General features: G+C 42.2%; 1 protein-coding gene across 2 annotated transcripts in view; it reads left to right on the forward strand.

Annotated features, from left to right (window-relative positions):
• Positions 1 to 25,200, forward strand: part of LOC129822844 (outer dynein arm-docking complex subunit 2-like) — a 78,646-nt gene that overhangs the window by 11,369 nt on the left and 42,077 nt on the right. For both annotated transcript variants that reach the window (XR_008754539.1, XM_055881298.1), the window contains exons 8-15: positions 3,613 to 3,830; positions 4,453 to 4,581; positions 7,411 to 7,564; positions 22,351 to 22,497; positions 22,922 to 23,131; positions 24,154 to 24,387; positions 24,588 to 24,698; positions 24,849 to 25,003. Coding sequence is in view for 1 of the 2 variants with exons in the window: in XM_055881298.1 (XP_055737273.1) it covers positions 3,613 to 3,830; positions 4,453 to 4,581; positions 7,411 to 7,564; positions 22,351 to 22,497; positions 22,922 to 23,131; positions 24,154 to 24,387; positions 24,588 to 24,698; positions 24,849 to 25,003 (1,358 nt within the window). In the remaining variant the exon portion in view is untranslated. The remainder of the gene's footprint in view (positions 1 to 3,612; positions 3,831 to 4,452; positions 4,582 to 7,410; positions 7,565 to 22,350; positions 22,498 to 22,921; positions 23,132 to 24,153; positions 24,388 to 24,587; positions 24,699 to 24,848; positions 25,004 to 25,200) is intronic.

Here is a 25,200-nt window from a genome sequence, read left to right on the forward strand (position 1 = left end):
TACGTCGTCATGGATTAAAATCCTGCAGCGCACGCAAGGTCCCCCTGCTCAAGCCAGCGCATGTCCAGGCCCGTCTGAAGTTTGCCAATGACCATCTGGATGATCCAGAGGAGGAATGGGAGGTCATGTGGTCTGATGAGACAAAAATAGAGCTTTTTGGTCTAAACTCCACTCGCCGTGTTTGGAGGAAGAAGAAGGATGAGTACAACCCCAAGAACACCATCCCAACTGTGAAGCATGGAGGTGGAAACATCTTTCTTAGGAATGCTTTGCTGCAAAGGGGACAGGACGACTGCACCGTATTGAGGGGAGGATGGATGGTGCCATGTATCGCGAGATCTTGGCCAACAACCTCCTTCCCTCAGTAAGAGCATTGAAGATGGGTCGTGGCTGGGTCTTCCAGCATGACAATGACCCGAAACACACAGCCAGGGCAACTAAGTTGTGGCTCCGTAAGAAGCATCTCAAGGTCCTGGAGTGGCTTAGCCAGTCTCCAGACCTGAACCCAATAGAAAATCTTTGGAGGGAGCTGAAAGTCCGTATTGCCCAGCGACAGCCCCGAAACCTGAAGGATCTGGAGAAGGTCTGTATGGAGGAGTGGGCCAAAATCCCTGCTGCAGTGTGTGCAAACCTGGTCAAGAACTACAGGAAACGTATGATCTCTGTAATTGGAAACAAAGGTTTCTGTACCAAATATTAAGTTCTGCTTTTCTGATGTATCAAATACTTATGTCATGCAATAAAATGCAAATTAATTACTTAAAAATCATACAATGTGATTTTCTGGATTTTTTTTTTTTTTTGATTCCGTCTCTCACAGTTGAGTTGTACCTATGATAAAAATGACAGACCTCTACATGCTTTGTAAGTAGGAACACCTGCTAAATCGGCAGTGTATCAAATACTTGTTCTCCCCACTGTATTTGTTCTTTTCCCACACAATTTCAGGAACCGGTAAGTCAGTGCTTGCTTTATGGACAAGAGCTTAAGACAAAGGAAATGTCTTGTTTGACATACAAGAGTTGTCTGAAGTACGATCTGCCATAATAGCCCCTCTATAATCGATGGACGTTCCCGAGACATTTACCATTTACATAATGTTACTGCAGTGGCCTATAACAACCATTGTTCTCCCCATTTGGAAATAACGATATTATCAAGGAAAAAGAGCCTCATTACTTTCAATTGAATTGTGCTTGGCCAGTCAGTGTGACTTAGTGCCACAGAGAGACAGGTTAGGTTAAGTGGCGGGTAAGTGGGGCAGTATAAACCCCAATGAGCAGTGCCAGGCCGCTGTGCTGTGTAAAATGGCCATCCAGGCTTTAATGTTTTATGAGTCCTGTGTCTGTGAGGAGTGATGCCATGAGGCTGAACCTGTCGGTCTGAGGATGTTGGACAGTAGGCCGTAAAACTACTGTAAATGAGGTAGCTGAGATACAATTCGAGTCACAGGTTTTCTCTGCCTACTTCTTTTGCCCTTTGAAGTTGCTACAGTTATGTAGAAAAACATTGAATTGTGACGGTCAGGTGATATAAAGGGAGTGTTTTGCACTCAAATCAGGCAATCTCTTTTTGGCCTTTTTACACCCCACCAAAGGATTTTCCCTCTGCAATACTTAAGCACACTTCTTATATGAGAAAGGGTCAGCTTGACTCAGCAGTGAATGCTGATTGCAGCTAAAAGCCTTTTGTATTGATTGGTGCAACAGGCAGTGCAGTACTGTAACCTGTTCAGACATACAGCAATAAAGTAATTGCACTCAATCTTGAGGACAAAAAAATGTACGTCTGAAACCGCTCCGGCCGGGACCTGCTCTCTGATTGTATCACCAAGAGCCCAAAATGGTTGTGATCCAAGTCAACATGAAGCCTGGCAGGGTGATAGCCAAAGATAACAACACCAATCTCTGAACATGATCTACTCGTTTCCAGCGTCGCGGAAGCAGATAATTTTTCACAGTTTTATTAGATCAGACATTCTCAATCAAATAAGCAAGAGGCAGCCAGAGGAGAAGAGTGCAGCACATGGGAAGCATACCGCATAATGCTACTCCCTTCCTTGGTGTGTTGGACCGACAGAACGTGTTGGACTGACTCGTTCTGAAAATTACAACGTGATTAGAAATTGGACATGGTGTCTGTGTTATGCATGCGCGATCACACGCAAAAATGCAATTCAAAAATCCCGAAATCAATCTATCTCTGCTGTCATGTTCACTCTCCACACGGAGTCTCGCGGAGCTCCGCCACTGCCAGCTACCCATTAGCTGACAGCTGCACATTTGTTGCACCTCTTCTGATTTTCCATCACTGTGTGGCGCAAGTCATTATAGATACAAGTCCATAACATGTGTAAATATTTGGAGTCTCAGGTTTCTCAGTGAGGGCTTGGAACGTGGCACAAAAATAATAATTGTTCCAATGATTTGGAAGTCAGCTGTAGTAAAAAAATGTATATTTGTCGCTGAGAAGTGTGAGGAGAGTTGCAGGCAGACAGGCGTCAGACTTGCTTAAAGTGTCTGTGCACTTGTTTGTTGGCCCTCTCACTGCCCTGACAGAGCCGTCCCTGTGCTGTGTGCGCTGCTGTAGTGTGCCATAGACTTTGGAATGTTTCCTTCGGTCTTAGCATATGGAGTTTGTCCATTTCAGGTATCATAAAAAGAGGTACGGTTGGACACCTGAAATGCAGCCACGGTGGACTGAATTGGCCTGCAGTAGCTGGAAGGTCACTCTGGGTTCTAAGACAAACAAGCCTTTTGAAAAGTGGCCCGAGCGTGGTTGAGCCGAACGTACGAACATAGCCGTGGTATTCCATGTTAATTATTTTTCCCCTTTTACTTCTGAAAATCACAAATCAAAAATGAGCTCATTGAGAGCAATGGCAGTCTGAGGCGAACAATTTTCTGCCTAGCAGGTGTCTGTGATTATAAAACGTTCCCTGCCTGCAATCCATTCATGTGTGTCTTGTTGGCATTCTTATGTTAGGTTGTAAAGTTGGGTAAAAAGACCTTCAAAAACTTTAAAAATCATCTTTGAATAACAGTGACACAAAGGCTCTACTTTCTCCATGCCAAACTGCAAGGTTTTAGCGTGAGGAATGTAAAGAAACAATAAACTTTTGATATTGTTCAGCCAATTAATAGAGGGGGACCTCTTCTATGTTGTAAAGCACTGGGAATGTGTTATTTTATTCCCTTCGCTCAGTAATAAAGGCTGAATTGTTATTCTGCTGCGGGAATGTTGAGAAAGTTCTGTTTTATCATGAACAGTCCCTGATACAGACTTATAACCCTCATTCGTTTTTATAGGGTTCTTATTGGGCTGAGAAGAACTGAACGACACCCTTTCAGACACCAGTGTGTGATGTCTCTCAAATAAATGAATAAAGAGGCAACATATCAGATGTAGAATGGAAAATATGCTTTATAACTTAAAAGAATCACAAAAGGCCCGAAAACTTTGTTAAAAGAACAATCATTCAGAGGAAGAGCTTTTTTAACGACCTAAGTCCATATAATTTTACGACCCAAATTTATTGTATATTTCACTGCTAGCATTTTGGTGCAAATTAAGAGAGGTCCTCTTTTCTCATGTCTTTTTTCCCCTCAACAGGATTTTGCCGTTCAAGAAGAACCTCCAACACTAAAGGTCCAACATGTGGAATTGGTTGATGCAGAGGAACAAGGCCAACCCCAGAGGTCTTACGAGCATCACGAAAAGAATGTGCATGAGAAGGCGAGACAACAGCTTGTGCAAAACAAGCCAGGCGGCAAAAAGAAATTAGAACCATCTTTGAAATGGAAGAACCTCGGTCTCGCATCTCCCTATGAGTACGTGATAATTCCACCCTTATATACAATGTCCTTCAAATATTGCAATGCGTGTAATATGCGTGGCGGGAACTTTCTGCTCCAATAGATTTGAAGCTTTTAAGTAAGAAGGGTGCGATGCTGGAGTCAAGCAACTCCGATGGCTGTGTTTGTCTCAGTGTGTCTTCTCCACATGCCAGCAGTCACACATTATAAAGAGATGGTTTTATATGGCTTATACATTTAAGGGCAAGCACAAATATTCCTGGTTATATGGACGATCCCAGTTAATGGATGTGTTCACTGTGTTGAACCCCTCAGCTCAATTATAGACCGAAAACTTGGGCGCGGGAGGATAAATTCACAGAAATGATCTATCGCATATGTTCTTTGATTGATAAATAGATCTAGCAGGGGTTTGAGTATTTGCAGCTGCACCTTGTGATAAGTGTCCCCATTTTTAAGAGGCAACTGGCTCCAGATAAAAGTGCCTTAAACGGCTAAAAAAGCCTAAAATCCCTGCGTCTCTCTTCTCTCCCTCAATGCCTTAGATGATGATAATGTTATGTTACGATAAATAACTATTTAAAAATAGAAAAATGGGTAATGATGTGTGCCTTTTATTTTATTTCATTTTTTTTAGTGAAGCAGATGACAAGAAATCGAAAAAGAATGCAGTGAGTGAAAAGTTTGCCGAGACGCAGGAGAAGATGCAGAAGAAAGCCGATTTCTCTGTGTCCTCCTTACCTGGTCGGCAGTCGTCTAATAAAACGTAAGCCACCTGATGGGGATTTCTCTTCCTGCACTACATAAATGATAGAGCTTCCACAGTACAGCAGAGAAAGCAGCAGCCTACAGTACAGGAGATTGCTGAGTTAACAGAAAGAAAAGATTGGCAAAACTCTTTTGACCCATGATGATATTTTCTGTGGATTATAAGTATTCTTATATAAGATAATGTATGGGTCTGATGTACACCTTCCCTGTTTTTCCTCTGGCGCCTGGCAGCCAGGTTTCCAGCTGTCCCCATAATTGTGACAGGCCAGTATATACAGGACCTCTAGTAAAGTTACTGGGTCGACTGTAGCCACTGTTCTGCCAATTAGCTTTTTTCCACCCTGCACCAGTGAAACTTGGTACACGTACAGGAGGGGACCTAGGCAGGTAGCCTAGCGGTTAAGAGCGTTGGGCCAGTAACCCAAAGGTTGCTGGTTTAAATCCCAGACCTGGCAAAGGTGAAAAATCTGCCGTTCTGCCAGGCAATTAACCCCCAACAACAACTGCTCCCCTGGACGTCGATTAAGACAGCCCCTCACACCTCTCTGATTCAGAAGGTTTGGGTTAAATGCATTCAGTTGTGCAAGTTGTGAATAGGTATCCCCCTTCAGGGAGCCTACTGACATTACTTATGGACAGTAGTGATAGCAGACACAGTGACAGTGCTTCACTGCTTAATTAAGGCTTGGTTCAGTGTTTATCATGGCTCTGCTACGCTGCCTGGGAAACGGTCATATCGGCTGGTTTCCTCTGATAATGGCCTTCTCTGGAAATGCTATCTGTGTACATGGGAACCATCTCCCCGCTGACCCATTTGAACGTGTACCAAATTTCATTGCTCCGCGGTGCGTCGTTTTAATGATACACTTATTTGAGTGGCCCAGCTGACTTTAAAATCCATCTGCATTTCTGTTTGCGTGTATGGAAGGAAGGCTACGGTAAAGAGGCCTGCTCTGTGTAGTATGATGATGAATACTCCAGTTCCCCCATTACTTTCGGACCCTCTCTTTCACTTTATGCCTGGCTGCTGCTGCTTAGATCTCAAGGACGTTCAAACCTGACACTTCCATTTAGGTTTGGAATTTTAATGGTGCTTGTTGTATAGAATAACATTGCCGTTATTTTAAATGGAAAAACCTCAAATATTGTTATGTGTATCATTACAGTTATTTAAATCCTTCCTGTGTATGTACTTGTATAGTTAATTATGTTAGGGGGTAGATCAGCTTTAATATTGCTGATAGATTGTAGCTTCCATCAATGTAATTGTCTCCATCATTTCTAATCCCCCATATATGTTTTTTGTAAATATATACAGTACCAGTCAAAAGTTTGGACACCTACTGATTCAAGAGTTTTTCTTTACTTTTTACTATTTTCTACATTGTAGAATAATAGTGAAGATATCAAAACTATGAAATAACACATATGGAATCATGTAGTAACCAAAAAAGTGTTAAAACATCTCAAAAGATATGTTATATTTGAGATTCTTCAAAGTAGCCACCTTTTGCCTTGATGACAGCTTTGCACACTCTTGGCATTCTCTCAACCAGCTTCATGAGGTAGTCACCTGGAATGCATTTCAATTAACAGCTGTGCCTTTGTTAAAAGTTCATTTGTGGAATTTCTTTTCTTCTTAATGTGTTTGAGCCAATCAGTTGTGTTGTGACAAGGTAGGGGTGGTAAGCAGAACATATCCCTAAAAGACCAAGTCCATATAATGGCAAGAACAGCTCAAATAAGCAAAGAGAAACGACAGTCCATCATTACTTTAAGACATGAAGGTCAGTCAATGCGGAAAAAAATTCAAGAACTTTGAAAGTTTCTTCACGTGCAGTCACAAAAACCATCAAGCACTATGATAAAACTGGCTCTCATGAGGACCACCACAGGAAAGGACAATCCAAAGTTACCTCTGCTGCAGAGGATAAGTTCATTAGAGTTACCATCCTCAGATTCCAGCTGAAATAAATGCTTCACAGAGTTCAAGTATGACACATCTCAACATCAACTGTTCAGAGGAGACAGTATGAATCAGGCCTTCATAGTTGAATTGCTGCAAAGAAACCACTACTAAAGGACACCAATAAGAAGAAGAGACTTGCTTGGGCCAAGAAACACGAGCAATGGACATTAGACCAGTGGAAATCGGTCCTTTGGTCTGATGAGTCCAAATTTGAGATGTTGGGTTCCAAGCACTGTGTCTTTGTGTGAGACAGAGTAGGTGAACAGATGATCTCCGCATGTGTGGTTCCCACCGTGAAGCATGGAAGAGGTGTGATGGTGTGGGGGTGCTTTGCTGGTGATACTGTTTTTGATTTATTTAGAATTCAAGGCACACTTAACCAGCATGGCTACCACAGCATTCTGCAGTGATATACACAGATCTTTTAAAATATATTTTCCTTTGTTTTCCACTAACCCTCCCACCCCTCCCCTAATTGGACTAAACGAATGAACAACAACACTTAGGCTTTTACTTCCACCTTATACATAGTATATACATTTTAGGGACACAATCTATTTTACAAGAGTCATCTTTTGTTTGTTTTTTCTCCTATCCTTCCGTTACCCTCAACCGCTCCCATCTATTTCTGCAGACCATCCAGTGCTTGTATAGTTATTACACATACTTGGTCTAGATAGTGATTTTAACTTGTTTCCCTTAACCTTTCAGTTATTTTAAATTACAAAAGTAAATCCTGGACATTAACCTTCATATTTTGTTATCACATACCGACATTGAACCTCTTCTTGTTTATGAGTATGAACACACAGCCTAGATGTTGATTGTTATCTCCTGCTGGATCCTGCTCCTCAGTAAGACCCCGGGAGGAGTTGGTGGCGCCGATGACTTCAGTGAGAGTTCATCGGAGAGTGAGGAGGATGAGGAGCAGCCAGAGCGCCGCACGGAGAGCAACACAGACCTGCCCTCAGAGTACTGGCAGATGCAGAAACTGGTCAAGTACCTCAAGGTACAGTACAGTAAAGCCTGTAGAGGCCCGGCCCTCCTCTGCTTTGGGAATTTGACTGAAAATAAGTTCTGTACTGTTCTGTACTACTGTTCTGTACTACTAAACATGTAGTATTCTAGCAGGCCAGCAGTCCACAACAGTCAAATCCAGGTTATTTTCCTGTGATCCATACAGGAATTTTTATGCGGAGTTGAGTCAATATTTTTGAAATTGTCTAAAAAGTAGCAATGGATTTAAGGTATTTCTCCGTGTCTGTTGTATTGTAATAGTCACAATAGTGCTAATGTCACCTGAGAGAAACATAATGTTATCACCTTAACATAATTCCACATGCCTGCTTTGCGTACATTTTATGACATTGTCGACAAACTGACGTTGGAAAAAATATACATTGCATTGCATAAGTATTCAGACCCTTTGTATTTCCTCACATTTTATTGTTACAAATAAATATTCTGTAACGTCAAAGTGGAAGAAAACAATATTTTTGGGGGGTGGATAAATACATTCATAACTAAAATATAGTCGTTGCATAAGTATTCAGCCAATTTGTTTAGGCAAGCCTAAAATTTGGTTTAACAAATCACATAATAAAGGACTCACTCTGTGTGAAATAATAGGGGTTGACATGATTTTAAAATGATTAACCCTTCCTCTGTTCTCCATACATACAACATCTGTAAGGTCCCTCAGTCAAGTATTGAATTTCAAGCACAGATTCAACTACTGTACAAAGACCGAAAGCCAGGTTCAGTCTGCTTTACCCCTGAGACTGGGAGAGGAATCCATATTTCAGCAGGACAATAACCTACACTGGAGTTGCTTACCAAGAAGAGTGTGAATGTTCCTGAGTGGCCAAGTTACAGTTTTGACTTAAATCTGCTTGAAAATCTATCGCAAGACTTGAAAATTGCTGTCTAGCCATTATCCCCAACATCATGACAGAGCTTGAAGAATTTTGAAAAGAATAATGGGAAAATATTGCACAATTCAGGTGTGCAAAGTTCTTAGAGACTTACCCAAGAAGACAGCTTTAGTTGCTGCCAAAGGTGTTTCTTACATGTATTGACTCAGGGAGCGGAATACTTATGCAATGACTATATTTTAGTTGTTTCATTTCTATTCATATAAAACAAATGTTCACATTTTTCTCCCACTTTGACATTACGGAGTATTTTGTGTAGATTGTTGACCAAAAATGACAATTAAATCTCACTTTGTAACACAATAAAATGTGAAGAAATCCAAGGGGTCTGAATACATTGTATAAGGTGCTCCTGTTTTAAAGCGCCTGCTTTGTAGTAGGATGTTTATTGAAGTGGTTGGCCTGGGTCTGTGGAATTCTGGTTTCTGACACACTAGGCCTGTTTGGGTGCATGTGTGAGCCAACACTTAGGAGATAGAAGAGAGCTGTCTAAAAGCAGCAGCTGGACACGCTGTCTACCCACACCACAGAGCATAAATGAAACGCGCCTCTGAAAGGTCTGACAGTGCATCTGGTGAATATTAATGTGTCAAAACACAAAAGGACCAAAAACGCCAGTGACCCAGACTGACTGGGAATACCTCCATCTACTGCCTGATTTGAAAGGAATTCTCCCTTCTCTCACTCTGTGGTTACCGGTCAGTTTATTTGGATAGATACCGTTTAGGCCCATGACATGATGTAACTGCAATCATATGATATTGTGGTTAGTCATTCATTGCATATCTGGCCCCTATACTTTAATGATAATCATGACCTAAGGTAGCTTCTCTCAGCTATGACTGGGCCATTTTAAATGTAGTAAATAAATTTAAAAAATGTGTGATAAATATATTTTTTATACAAATTAAATTGATTTACGGTATAATAATTCAATATTAATTACTTTATTTCGTACCTCTATGATCTAGGCGTATTAAATATTATCAGAAACGTATTTGTGGTACAGTATTTGGCTCTGTCCATGTTTTTATATACTTTACTGCAATCGGTACCCCCTAATAAGATCATTCATAGGGCAACCGGTGGTTCTCTAAATGAAAACATTCATGCAAAGTTCAGTTCCAGGTAGATATTTTTAGCTTAACAAAACATCAGATAATTAATGAAAATTCCCTCTTAGGAAAGCAGTAGTTACTCTCTTTTCCAAAAAGGATTTAAAATGTAAATGATATAGAAAGAAAATAAGAGAACTTTCAAATTTCATTTTGTTTGTATACGTTCTACCTTTCAGTGGGATTGAAGTGAATTCGTAGTGATACTTTGTGCCTTCAACAATATGCATTTGTAAACCTGTACTTCCCAGGCAGTATTATATCTGTCTGGAAACTACACAGTGGAGTTATTTATGGGGTTTGTCCAGTAGTCATTTTATAATATCATTACCATCAGAAGCTAAATGTAATCCAGAGCCAAGTTAAATATCTGTTTTATTTTAGGAGTAAGAACAGGTTTTTTCTTCGTCTTTTCAGCGCTATAGACAGACATTTGTACTTCAGGAGGATTGAGACTTTCATAAAGCAACACATGAATGATCTGTGTTGCGTTTTAATGGTTATTTATCTAAGGATATTTAGCCAGAGTGCTAATATATGTGTCTACATTGCATGCGTTTAAAATGTCTTATGTAACGTACTAATATGTATACTAATATGTATATATGTGTGCCGATGAATACACATACAGTATGCCATATAATACGTTGTGTTTTTGCTCGCTGCAATGATGTTATAATGATGTTAACATATTGCTTGCCGCAATGACTTAAAAACTTTAGATGAGACTTGTGTGTGTGGAGTAGAGTACAGTTGAAGTCGGAAGTTTACATACACTTTCATTCAAACTCATTTTTCAACCACTCCACAGATTTCTTGTTAACAAACTATAGTTTTGGCAAATCGGTTAGGACATTTACTTTGTGCATGACACAAGTAATTTTTCCAACAATTGTTTACAGACAGATTATTTCACTTATAATTCACTATCACAATTCCAGTGGGTCAGAAGTTTACATACACTAAGTTGACTGTGCCTTTAAACAGCTTGGAAAATTCCAAAAAATGACGGCATGGCTTTAGAAGCTTCCGATAGGCTAATTGACATCATTCGAGTCAATTGGAGGTGTACCAGTGGATGTATGTCAAGGCCTACCTTCAAACTCAGTGCCTCTTTGCTTGACATCATGGGAAAATCAAAAGAAATCAGCTAAGACCTCAGAAAACACATTGTAGACCTCCACAAGTCTGGTTCATCCTTGGGAGCAATTTCCAAATGCCTGAAGGTACCACATTCATCTGTGCAAACAATAATACGCAAGTATAAACACCATGGGACCACGCAGCCGTCATACCACTCAGGAAGGAGACCCGTTCTGTCTCCAAGAGATGAACGTACTTTGGTGCGAAAAGTGCAAATCAATCCCAGAACAACCGCAAAGGACCTTGTGAAGATGCTGGAGGAAACCGGTACAAAAGTATCTATATCCACAGTAAAACGAGTCCTATATCGACATAACCTGAAAGGCCACTCAGCAAGGAAGAAGCCACTGCTCCAAAACCGCCATTAAAAAAAAGCCAGACTATGGTTTGCAACTGCATATGGGGACAAAGAAATGTCCTCTGGTCTGATGAAACAAAAATATAACTGTTTGGCATTAATGACTATCGCTATGTTTGGAGGAAAAAGGGGGAGGCTGTTTTAGACAACAAACTTTAACCAAGTAAGATAAATAAATGTTCAATCAGTCCTAGGTGAATGAACAACAACAAAAGCTTCCTGTCATCACCAAACTGTCCATTTAAATAGTGTCAAGATAATGTGTTCATGACAGGGGTTTGTAGCGTAAGCGTTAACATCACCGCCATGAGATCCGAGGGTCCTGGGTTCGCCCCTCTTTGAGGAGACATTTTTAGCATTCTCTTTCGTGTATAGTTTTGACACCCCAGTCCCGACACACACCGCCCCACACACGTATGGTGTGTGCTTATTTTCAATGATTAGTTTGCTCTTAAAAGAGCATCGTTGAATGGCAATGGACAGGGGCTGTGGTGATTACTACTGTGGCCTGTTCCATTCGAGCATCCCATTGGTTCCTGCAAAGCTACCTGGTGTTGCCTCCCGCCTGCTGTGCGAGTCCTCCTATCTAGCTGGCTAACTAGCTAGCACACAGTGTCCTTCATTCCCACCTGCAGAACACCTGCCCTTGCCATCGTTAACAGACCTTCTGAAACAGTGCACAACAGGCGGGGGCAAAATACACTGTCTACCGGTGTTCTAGCTATTGTTAGCTAGCTAGCTACCTAGCCCGCCTGCTGAGTCCTAGCTTGCTAGCTAACTAGTAGAACTGCCCAACTTTCGGGGATGAAGGACACTCTATCGTTGTCCATAGCTAGCTACCTATGTTGTCACCCCCACCTCTTCTTCTGTGGGGTTTATCGGCTGTTGGCATCCAACGTTATGGCACGTTACTGCCACCTACTGTCCTGGAGCGCTCTCGCCTGTGTACCGGACTCCGTCTTGCTACTACGGAGGAGAGAATGGTGGATACTGGAGAGACCAACTCTCAAAGAATACGTTGTTGCCCTCATCCGTCAGATGCACTCCAACCCCTATGGTACATCCCAGGAACACACTGCTTTATGGCTGGGTGGCGGATTGTGTTCTCTGAAATGTTTATCGTGCTGGGCCCACTCTATGCACTTGGTTATCTTCTGGTCGCACTGGAACATCCAGCTCCTCCGCTGCGCGATATCAGAGAAGACCACCGCTGTCCCGGGAAACCTCTAAATCCGCACATCTGCCGCACCAGTGCCGTCCCTTTGGTGTATCCCAAGTCGTCTCCACCAAGATGTACAGTGGGGCAAAAAAGTATTTAGTCAGCCACCAATTGTGCAAGTTCTCCCACTTAAAAAGATGAGAGAGGCCTGTAATTTTCATCATAGGTACACTTCAACTATGACAGACAAAATGAGAAAAAAAAATCCAGAAAATTACATTGTAGGATTTTTAATGAATTTATTTGCAAATTATGGTGGAAAATAAGTATTTGGTCACCTACAAACAAGCAAGATTTCTGGCTCTCACAGACCTGTAACTTCTTCTTTAAGAGGCTCCTCTGTCCTCCACTCGTTACCTGTATTAATGGCACCTGTTTGAACTTGTTATCAGTATAAAAGACACCTGTCCACAACCTCAAACAGTCACACTCCAAACTCCACTATGGCCAAGACCAAAGAGCTGTCAAAGGACACCAAAAACAAAATTGTAGACCTGCACCAGGCTGGGAAGACTGAATCTGCAATAGGTAAGCAGCTTGGTTTGAAGAAATCAACTGTGGGAGCAATTATTAGGAAATGGAAGACATACAAGACCACTGATAATCTCCCTCGATCTGGGGCTCCACGCAAGATCTCACCCCGTGGGGTCAAAATGATCACAAGAACGGTGAGCAAAAATCCCAGAACCACACGGGGGGACCTAGTGAATGACCTGCAGAGAGCTGGGACCAAAATAACAAAGCCTACCATCAGTAACACACTACGCCGCCAGGGACTCAAATTCTGCAGTGCCAGACGTGTCCCCCTGCTTAAGCCAGTACATGTCCAGGCCGTCTGAAGTTTGCTAGAGAGCATTTGGATGATCCAGAAGAAGATTGGGAGAATGTCATATGGTCAGATGAAACCAAAATATAACTTTTTGGTAAAAACTCAACTCGTCGTGTTTGGAGGACAAAGAATGCTGAGTTGCATCCAAAGAACACCATTCCTACTGTGAAGCATGGGGGTGGAAACATCATGCTTTGGGGATGTTTTTCTGCAAAGGGACCAGGATGACTGATCCGTGTAAAGGAAAGAATGAATGGGGCCATGTATCAGCAAGGGCATTGAAGATGAAACGTGGCTGGGTCTTTCAGCATGACAATGATCCCAAACACACCGCCCGGGCAACGAAGGAGTGGCTTCGTAAGAAGCATTTCAAGGTCCTGGAGTGGCCTAGCCAGTCTCCAGATCTCAACCCCATAGAAAATCTTTGGAGGGAGTTGAAAGTCCGTGTTGCCCAGCAACAGCCCCAAAACATCACTGCTCTAGAGGAGATCTGCATGGAGGAATGGGCCAAAATACCAGCAACAGTGTGTGAAAACCTTGTGAAGACTTACAGAAAACGTTTGACCTCTGTCATTGCCAACAAAGGGTATATAACAAAGTATTGAGATAAACTTTTGTTATTGACCAAATACTTATTTTCCACCATAATTTGCAAATAAATTAATTAACAATGTGATTTTCTGGATTTTGTTTTCTCATTTCGTCTGTCATAGTTGAAGTGTACCTATGATGAAAATTACAGGCCTCTCTCATCTTTTTAAGTGGGAGAACTTGCGCAATTGGTGGCTGACTAAATACTTTTTTGCCCCATTGTATGACTAGGATGTCAGGGAGAGAAGTAGCACAAGGCCCTGCTGGCGCAGAACACAGAGCAATTTGTGCCACTTCATGCATTGATCTCCGAGCCACCTAAAGTGACAGTCACTGATGTATGTACTGTAAATTGTTAATGGGTAGGCTACATGTTGATTATTTTGCTGTGAATATTAAATAAATACTAATAACTACATTATTTCTGTTGCCATTTTCCGTTATGGTGTATTTTTACTTGACTATATTTCTGTGTTATGTTGTATAATTATGTTGCGTAATCACCTTCCGATATGAAAACCTTGGAAATTAAGTGAAGACTAGGCATTGGTCTGAAGCTGAAAAAGAAAGGAAATTGACACCACAATGCCTACTCGACTCATGCTCTCCCAAGGTTGTCCAGCACACAGCTTTGACCTACTACAGTAGTCACGTTGATCTATTACTTCACACATTGTGTATGCAGGTTGCTTAGGATTCAAACCTTGTCAAACAGCCTAATTCATACTCTTCAGTGGAATAATGGAATGCACAGTGTCCTGCTATTAAAATAATACTGTATATCATTAGGCTGTATGTATTTTTTAGAAATAGGCCTATTGTAAATGTTAATTGTTGTAGCATCACCATCTTTATTTAAAAAATAAATACAAATACACTCAACTTTAATCATATTCATTTGACAGAGGTAATCAACTACCCACTGATCAGCACAGAAATAGATAAAACAGGACCATTTTGTGAAACAAGTGTTTCTGAGCTGATGTCAATATTACACAAGTAAGCTAACTGTTACAAAAATCTACAACAGTGCTAGAGGCATCACTACAGACCCTGGTTCGATCCCAGGCTGTATTCCAGCCGGCTGCGACCGGGAGACCCATGAGGCTGCGCACAATTGGCCCAGCGGTGTTCGGGTTAGAGGATGGTTTGGCCGGCCGGGATGTCCTTTCGGGCGCTTGCATGCTGACTATGGTCGCCAGCTGTACGGTGTTTCCTCTGACACATTGGTGTGGCTGGCTTCAGGGTTAAGCAAGCAGTGTGTCAAGAAGCAGTGCGACTTGGCGGGGTCGTGTTTCAGAGGACGCATGGCTCTCAACCTTCGCCTCTCCCGAGTCCGTACAAAGGTGCAAAAGTACAAAAAGTAATAATATAAATACCTTTCCCTATATGGTAGCGGTCTCTCAGATTGCAGAACATACAGTAAAGTTTCCATACCACGTAATTGCCATCAATATGCACTGTAGGTAACCACAAGTTGAAGCCAAATGGCCTCATTAGCTAGAAATAGATACATGGCAACTTAACAGTTTCATATAATATGCTGTCGCCATAGCTGCTACCAATTACCCTAATTTGTGCTCTGCTTTTTTTGATAAAGCATTGGCGATTAGTGACTTCATTGTAAGTGGGTTAAGTGATGATTAACAAAAAATATTTAGGTGCCAAAAGTATTAACATGTTTATTACTTAGCAAACCACACTCAAAGGTTGTCTATTGTGTAAGTGTTTACAATGACGGCTAGAATGTGGTCATTTTTGTTGCATAGGTGGCTTCTTAATTTTACTGCCACATAATAACACATTAGATGATCCCTTATTTGTCCCTAATATATATTTTCATATACTAGCATTAGATTATGTCCTTTAGTTTATATTGTCTTATAATAATGAGATTACAGTATATTTTGTTTTATGTCCTGAGGAAAAGTAACAGATGCAATCATTTTATAATAAACAATAGAATTATTATGTATATTCATTTCCAAGTAAAATGTAAGATATTGCAAAGAGCAAGGTGATGTAGGTAGGTGTCATGATTTACCTAAGTGTCTAGTGAGCTCCATCCACGACGATGACACTTTGTTTAACCCTGGTTGAGATTGTCCACCCTCTGCTGGTCAGTAGCAGAACTACAGACCCCTGCCATACAAAAGAGCCAGGGTCAGTCTCTACACTCACATTAACTTAATTTAACTTAATTAATTAATTAACTTAATTAATTTCTACAAGTGAAGCATTATTTCCAATGAATTAGGTGTTTCAGAGCTTTGAACAGAGTTTTCAGTTCTGTTAACATGTTATAAAGACTTTTTCAGAAATAGTTTCTTAATTAACTACCAGGCAAAAAAATGATGGTTGATAGTAAGCCTCGGACTAAAAGGGAAAATATAAATACAACACACATCAGTTTGAACCATTATTTTGGAAACCCATAGAAATTAAGTGGGCTACTTTTGCACCAGACAAAGTAATTTTCACTATGAATGTCTGTACCTATTTCCATACTTTTTAAATTAAACAACTTTTTAGTGACAGAAAATACCACAAAACGTTTGGACGCCTGACAAAACTGTATTATTTCACTAGCCGCTACAAGACAGCAGGGCCAGTCATATGCTCAAATTTTATTTTATACATGATCCTATGTCCAATATGAAGTTAGAGAGAACCACCAATCATTCTTTCCCTATTCCTTACCCATAATGGACTTGGCAGTAGATGGCTACATTTTTCTTCATCTGTACCCTACATGGCTAGTCTGCTTCAGAAACGACAGAATAGTATAAACCACATGAATCCTCCGGGATGTGGCCTCAGCCAAGCGGCTTGATTCTTTCTTACACCGACTGAGGTCGAGGAGCGCAGACAGTAGGAACACAGACAGTAGGAACACAGGCAGTAGGAACACAGGCAGTAGGAACACAGGCAGTAGGAACACAGGCAGTAGGAACACAGACAGTGGCTCCACCCCACATGTCATAGATCCAGCTCTGTGGCACCAACACACACACACACACACACACACACACACACACACACACACACACACACACACACACACACACACACACACACACACACACACACACAGGTTATTACCTTGATGTTTGCAATTAGTTGTATCAAGCAGTGAAGGTTTCAGACATTTCTGGTGGTGAGGAGGTCTGAACATTGGGGGAGACAAAAGCACACTTTTTATTTTAATAGGTGATATCAGGTTAACATCTTTAATTAAATTGTATCCCTGATAGTTTTTTAATTGGTTGTAAAACAGTTTTTTAGTCCCATAATGGTATTTGATTAATAGATACATCTTTTATACAATGGTCTCTATAATTTACTTGAGGAATGACCATTGAGTTGTTGATTAATGATGATCATCCAGCCCTGCGTGTCTGGTGTGAATTCCAGAGCGACCTTCCCATGGCTTACTTAGTGCCTGTTGCACTTGTTCAGTTTTTAATGTATGTGTCTTAATTAACGGACTATAAAAAAATGCTTGTTTTATAAACTCAGCTAAAAAATAAATGTCTCTTTTTCAGGACCCTGTCTTTCAAAGATAATTCGTAAAAATCCAAATAACTTCACAGATCTTCATTGTAAAGGGTTTAAACACTGTTTCCCTTGCTGGTTCAATGAACCATAAACAATGAATGAACATGCACCTGTGGATCGGTCGTTAAGACACTAACAGTTTACAGCCGGTAGGCAATTAAGGTCACAGTTCTGAAAAACTAGGACACTAAGGAGGCCTTTCTACTGACTGAAAAACACCAAAAGAAAGATGCCCAGGATCCCTGCTCATCTGCAGCCAGGGAAATAAATTGCAATTGTCCGTACTGTGAGACGCCTAAGACAGCGCTACAGGGAAACAGAACGGACAGCTGATCATCCTCACAGTGGCAGACCACGTGTAACAACACCTGCACAGGATCGCTACATCCGAACATCACACCTGCGGGACATGTACAGGATGGCAACAACAACTGCCCGAGTTACACCAGGAACGCACAATCCCTCCATCAGTGCTCAGACTGTCTGCAATAGGCTGAGAGAGGCTGGACTAAGGGCTTGTAGGCCTGTTATAAGGCAGGCCCTCACCAGACATCACTGGCAACAACGTCGCCTATGGGCACAAACCCACCGTCGCTGGACCAGACAGGACTGGCAAAAAGTGCTCTTCACTGATGAGTCGCGGTTTTGTCTCACCAGGGGTGATGGTCGGATTTGCGTTTATCGTCGAAGGAATGAACGTTACACTGAGGCCTGTACTCTGGAGCTGTCATGCCCTGATCTGTTTCACCTGTCCTTGTGATTGTCTCCACCCCCTCCAGGTGTCGCTGATTTTCCCCAGTGTATTTATCCCTGTGTTTCCTGTCTCTCTGTGCCAGTTCGTCTTGTTAATTTTTCCAAGTCAACCAGTGTTTTTCCTGTTCTCCTGCTTTTTGCTATTCTCCTTTTTCTAGTCCTCCCGGTTTTGACCCTTGCCTGTTCTGGACTCTGTACTCGCCTGCCTGACCATTCTGCCTGCCTTGACCACGAGCCTGTCTGCCACTCTGTACCTCCTGGACTCTGATCTGGTTTTGACCTTTTTGCCTTGACCACGACCATTCTATTGCCTACTCCATTGGATTAATAAACATTGTAAGACTTCAACCATCTGCCTCCTGTGTCTGCATCTGGGTCTCACAGTGTGTCATGATAGGAGCGGGATCGATTTGGAGGTGGAGGGTCCCTCATGGTCTGGGTCAGTGTGTCACATCATCGAACTGAGCTTGTTGTCATTGCAGGCAATCTCAACGCTGTGCGTTACAGGGAAGACATCCTCCTGCCTCATGTGGTACCCTTGACCCTCCAGCATGACAATGCCACCAGCCATACTGCTCATTTTGTGAGTGATATCCTGGAATATCAGTGTTCTGCTATGGCCAGCGAAGAGCCCGGATCTCAATCCCATTGAGCACGTCTGGGACCTGTTGGATCGGAGGGTGAGGGCTAGGGCCATTCCCCCCAGAAATGTCCAGGAACTTGCAGGTGCCTTGGTGGAAGAGTGGGGTAACATCTCACAGCAAGAAATGTGAGATCTGGTGCAGTCCATGAGGAGGAGATGCACTGCAGTACTTATACAAATAAAATAGCCGTACTCAACGGTGTTCTCAACTGAGCCTCCACTATATCCACGGCCGTTTTTTGAAAAAACAACCTAGAACTAGGGAAAAAAAATCACACTTTCATAAAAAAAATCACATTTTCATAAAACACACCAAACATAAAACATGTAAACAATTAACATCATGAAGGTCCCTAGATGTTGTGCAAACCAAAACAATGAAATCATCTTTACAGCTGTGACCCTATTCTAAGACATATACACACCCACAATAGCCAGATACTGACTGTTACTTTCAATTTTGACTCCACCTTTGTTCAGGGACACATTATTCAATTTCTGTTAGTCACATGTCTGTGGAACTTGTTCAGTTTATGTCTCAGTTGTGGAATCTTGTTATGTTCATACAAATATTTACACATGTTAAGTTTGCTGAAAATAAACGCAGTTGACAGTGAGAGGACTTTTTTTTTTTTTTTTGCTGCGTTAATATTGGTAATTGACTGCATTCACCAGGTCATGAGAGTATATACTGTATTTATGAATACTGAATTCCCTTCATTCTTTCCCTACTTTGTAATGTGAAATATTTAAAGATATTTTCCCTCTGGATATAATTTATGAGGACATTTAGTCATCTCTATCCTTATTGCCAAATCCCGCTGGTAGTGAAATGTATTGAGCAGTGAGTCCCTCCCCAGTTTTGGAGCAGACGTGTTCACCTGGGTTTAAACTACTATAAACAAAACACATAGCAGCCTAACCTCTGCAGTCTTCCCTGTTATCCCCCTATTGTGACAAGTGTAAATCTATGAAGTATTGTTTATTTTCTGTGGCGAATCACAAATGCCCCGAAGTCACATAAATACTGTCGAAAAATGTCCTCATCATGTTATGTAAACCCTAGTCATTGGTTATGTTTACAGTTTATTCATGTGTCTTTCATAAACTGTAGTCTTTAGATGCAGACATAGGTTGCTTTCCAAATAGTACCCTGTTCTCTTTATAGTGCACTACTTTTGACCAGGGCCCATAGGGTAGTGTACTGTATAGGGAATAGTGTGCCATTTAACAGACAGTTGTTGAGTTGTATTCTATCTGCCCCCTCTGCCTGCACATCTGCCCCTATCATGCTAGCTGGATGGGAGTCAGAGACATCCATCTTAACAGATTGTCAGATGTTGTCAATGTTTTAAAGAATGTCTACAATACTTCTAGACCAAAGCTAACAAAACTGGAAGCATATGATCTTTTCTCTCTGGTATCAGTTCTAAACATAGCGTTTTGTTTTTACACGGTATGATCCTAGCCCAACTGAATCCTTTGAAGAGTGAGAAGAGGTGGTGGAGACTATATAAGCAGTAGATCCACTGCTGTTAATAGACAAAAGGTTCACATTTAGGCCAACGTCATAATATGGGGAACACATGTGTCCATTATCCCGCTCACAACAGTGTTTCAGGCTACCTCTTTTTGGGAACTCCTTCACATCACGGTTCACCCAGATACAGTGATTTAACTGTACTCCCTTAACATGAACTGCGTAGAACATACTGTTATCCATAGTCTTTTTCCCCCCTTTAAATAGCTCTTCTATCTCACGTTAGTACGTTCATTACATAAGAGATTTGAGTCTCCTCTCCGTGGGTAGAGTAATCTGTCTGGGATGGTCCTGAGTCGGAGATGTTTGTGAAGTGTGCAACTAATAAAGCAGCTTGCAGTAGTGCCCGAAGAACTCACTGATCTCCACGCCTATCTGTGGTTCATTTAAAAGAAGAACAGAAAGAAAACAATGAAACAACAAGATTTGGATTGTTCACTTGCCAGGAGATTTTGACTTTAGGATGCCATGTCACATTTCAAAGTCGTGTAACACATCCAGCTTACTGCTGTATTTTCTACCTACTGCGAGGAACTGTTGTTTCAATCTGGAATTCAAGGGTTTTGTTCTGTCTAAACTATACTGAACAAAAATATAAACGCGACATGCAACAATTTCAATGATTTTACTGAGTTACAGATCAAATAAGGAAATCAGTCATTTGAAATCAATTTATTATGCCCTGATCTATGGATTTCACATGACTGGGCAGGGGTGCAGCCGTACGCCCACCCACTTGGGAGCCAGGCCCAGCCAATCAAAATGTGTTTTTCACCACAAAAGGGCTCTATTACAGACAGCAATACTCCTCAGTTTCATCAGCTGTCCGGGTGGCTGGTCTCAGATGATCCCGCAGGTCAAGAAGCCGGATGTGGAGGTCCTGGGCTAGCGTGGTTACACGTGGTCTGTGGTTGTGAGGCTGGTTGTGCAATTCTCTAAAACAACGTTGGATGTGGCTTATAATAGAGAAATTAAAATTAAATTCTCTGGCAACAGCTCTGGTGGACATTCCTACAAGTCACCATGGCAATTGCACACCCTCTCAAAACTTGAGACATCTGTGGCGTTGTGTGACAAAACATTTCAGACTGGCCTTTTATTGTCCCCAGCACAAGGTGCAACTGTGTAATGATCATGCTGTTTAATCAGCTTATTGATATGCCACACCTGTCAGGTGGATGGATTATATTGGCAAAGGAGAAATGCTCACTAACAAGGATGTAAACAAATGTGTACGCAACATTTTGGAGAAATAAGCTTTTTGTGTGTATGGAACATTTCTGTGATCAGCTAATGAAACATCTGATCAACGCTTTACATGTTGCGTTTGTATTTTCTTCAGTATATTTCACATCAACAGAAGGTACACTGCAGGAAGAAGACACAATACAGACTAAGTATCTGAGAATTGCAATTGTTGTATCTACCTTCCGCCAACTTTGTTCTTTATGCATGTAATGCCACACTCAATCTCAACTAAAGTGTTTGGTTTTGTTTCCAACACTGTCAACCCAATCACCTATCATTATATAGGTCAGAGAATGACCCCAGTCACCTGTTTTACATCTTTACATTGTTTTGCACACGTTGCACTTAAGAAGAAATCATTCCAAATTGGCTCAATATCCTCTCCCTATATATTGAGGCACTTGAAGTGAAATCAAAGAAGATATGTTTTTTTTTACTCCCAAACCACTTGTTTGCTTAGGCGTAGTTACTAAGTAGCTAATTGGGTAGAAACGAGCTTTGAGTTATTTTGTGTGTGTATAGCAACTGTCATAACAGAATCTTTTGAAATGCTTACTCATTATTATGTTCAATCAACATTTCAATGCAAATTTTTCTCTTTTTTCTTTAACTTAGGTCATTGTCTATGGTTTCTGGCCACAGGCATCTTAGTAGTCCGAGTCAGTGCCATTCCATATCAAATAATTTCTCTCCACCGGTGTTAACTGTCACAAAATAACCCCAGCAGGCATGTTTAAAGAGAGATATCAGTAGAGGGAAGGAGGGGAGACACTGTGTCCTCGTTTTTCTAAATGTCTCTTTAATTATTTTCTCTGCCGTTTTATTCATTTATTCGTTGGTGCTGTGTTTTCATTCTTATTTCAGGGAGGCAACCAGACGGCCACTGTGATTGCTCTGTGCTCCATGAGGGACTTTAATTTAGCCCAGGAGACGTGCCAACTGGCCATCCGGGATGTAGGTGGCCTTGAAGTCCTCATTAACTTGCTGGATACAGAAGAAATCAAATGCAAAGTGAGTAGCCCTCCCAGTCCCTGCTCCCTGCCAAGCGGACTTGGATGCCCTTGGGGGGGAACAGAGTTGCCCCTGTGCTGTGTGTGGCAGCCTAGTGTTTCAGATACCCAGAGTACTGACGGGAGGTACTTTAAAGACACAGGGTAGCAATTTGACTCCTATAGACCTAATGAGATGTGTGGGCGCTTTTTATACAGCATGCTTTTATATTGAGACTCTTTAGAAACTGCTGTCTATTTTTAGGGGTCACATTTTGGGGGTTTACCCTAATCCTCTTTATTTGTGCTCTTGGTGATGGATGTTTAGCCCATGTTGTTGACATTGGCTTTGCAGTTTTTCTTAATACAAGCCAACATTTTTTTACCCGCTAAGGAGATTTAGCGAGATGTACTTTGTGGACTTACCGTCTTCGTGCATGGTTTAGATTGGCTCTCTGAAGATTCTGAAGGAGATCAGCCGTAACTCTCAGATCCGCCGGGCCATCGCTGACCTGGGGGGCCTGCAGACCATGGTGAAGATCTTGGACTCCCCAGACAAGGACCTAAAATACCTGGCCGCAGAGACCATCGCCAACGTGGCCAAGTTCAGACGGGCCAGGAGGACAGTCAGACAGCACGGAGGGATCAAGAGACTGGTGAGTCTAGTGGGAAGATATATACTGCACTGTACTGTAGCACAGCAGCGCATAGCCTTGCACAAGGGAACATAATGCTAATGTTATTTAGACAGACGCTTTGATCCAAAACATTGACAGTGACACATAAATATATGGGAATGGAACCCGTGCGGGAAATGAACCCACAGCCCTGCTGATGTTCCCAGCAGCACGCTCTAACTGACCCACTACAGAGCCAATTTGGAGTCACATGCTATAGCAAAGCAGAAACTTAGACAATATAGTCCAATCATGGCTCCCCTCTACAGAACACATCCCAGCACAGCAACACACAGCTCTTCACAGCACTGGCTCTTCTAAGTACCTCCAGTTTCCATACACTGGGTTCCCTGATACATGCCACCCTCACCCACCTTTCCCCTAGTTTTATGTTACAAAACATCAAAGTCATTGATGGGGAAACGGATAGAATGTCCTTTGACATCCTTGGATCTGAGTTGATGTTTATTGACAGAGCGACCTGTGATTAAAGCCTGTGGGCCTTGTATATTTATCCTCAAGCACCAAATCGGATGTGCTCATTGCAGTCATTGCAGTGGAGAGATTAATTTCACGCTGAACTTCAGACTGAGACCACCTTTGAACTGCATAACATGTGTAATAGCTTTGCCTGCTCTGTCTCAGTGGCCGTGCAGGAACTATGGCTTTAACACAGCCCTGACACACAGACTGACGGTCATAAAGGGTCACTCTGGGATTTCAAAACTGTTACATCAACACACAGACCTGCTATTTTTCCACATTCTGAATCTCTGTTTTTTTATTCTGTCAGCCCACATAGTAATATGATTTAATTATGCACCTAATCATGGCCAACAACTTTGCTAATCCCATTTAATACATTGCTTCAATGGAAACCACAGCTATCCTTACAGCATTTCCTGTGGTTTTCACATTCACTCTCGCAATGTCTGATAGATATTTTATTTGATGCACACTGGATCGTTGAGTGTGTGTTCTCTGTGTGTGTGTGTTCCCAGGTGGAGTTACTAGACTGCGTGCCTGACTCGGCGGCCCTGACAGAGGAGCAGGAGAAGGACGTGGAGGTGGCTCGCTGCGGGGCCCTGGCCCTCTGGAGCTGCAGTAAGAGCACCAGGAACAAAGAGGCCATCCGCAAGGCTGGGGGCATCCCTCTGCTGGCTCGCCTGCTCAAGTCTCCCCACGAGAACATGCTGATCCCTGTCGTGGGAACCCTGCAGGAGTGTGCCTCCGAGGTGAGGGGCTCACTATGAGCCGCTGGCCAAAAGAAGTGTATAGGGAATAGGGTGCCATTTGGGGTATACCTATGGTTTAGTGGGCAGCATGTGTAGCAGATTAAGGTATGGAGTGCCACCCTGAAGAGGACCACCTAGTGATTCATCATTGCAAACCAAAACACTGTCATTGACTGTTTTCCCTGAACGTTCATTTCCAGAGAAGTTACAGGATTGCCATCCAGACAGAGGGTATGATCGAGGACTTGGTGAAAAACCTCAACTGTGACAACCAAGAGCTACAGATGCACTGCGCCAGTGCCATCTTCAAGGTAACCATGGTTATGACTCATGTTAAGAATGTTTTCAGTCCGTCATAAACAAACAAGAATAAATTGAGGCTGGGAATGTGGACAATGCATAAGCATTAGGGCAAGAAGCATCCCAAAATATGTCTAGCAATGTTTGTCTGTCTGTCTCAGTGTGCAGAAGACAAGCGTACCCGTGACCTGGTGCGTCAGTGCGAGGGCCTGCAGCCCCTGGTGACTCTGCTGAGCCAGGCAGACAACAAACAGCTCCTGGCTGCCACCACCGGGGCCATCTGGAAGTGCTCCATCAGCATGGAGAATGTGGCTAAGTAACGTTACCCCTCCCTCTCCCTCCATCCAGGCATCCCTCCCTCCTTCTCTCCTTCCCATTATTATTAACCCTCATTATCACTACAGCCCCACTCAGACTGGAGCCTGACCAGCACCACAGGTAAACTGTGTGTTGCTGGTCGTGATCCCATATTTACTGTAGTGGGGGGGTGAGGGGGCGGAGTACTTTAGAGTG

The sequence above is a fragment of the Salvelinus fontinalis genome, chromosome 25 (assembly GCF_029448725.1).
Source record: "Salvelinus fontinalis isolate EN_2023a chromosome 25, ASM2944872v1, whole genome shotgun sequence".
Taxonomy (NCBI): Eukaryota; Metazoa; Chordata; class Actinopteri; order Salmoniformes; family Salmonidae; genus Salvelinus; species Salvelinus fontinalis.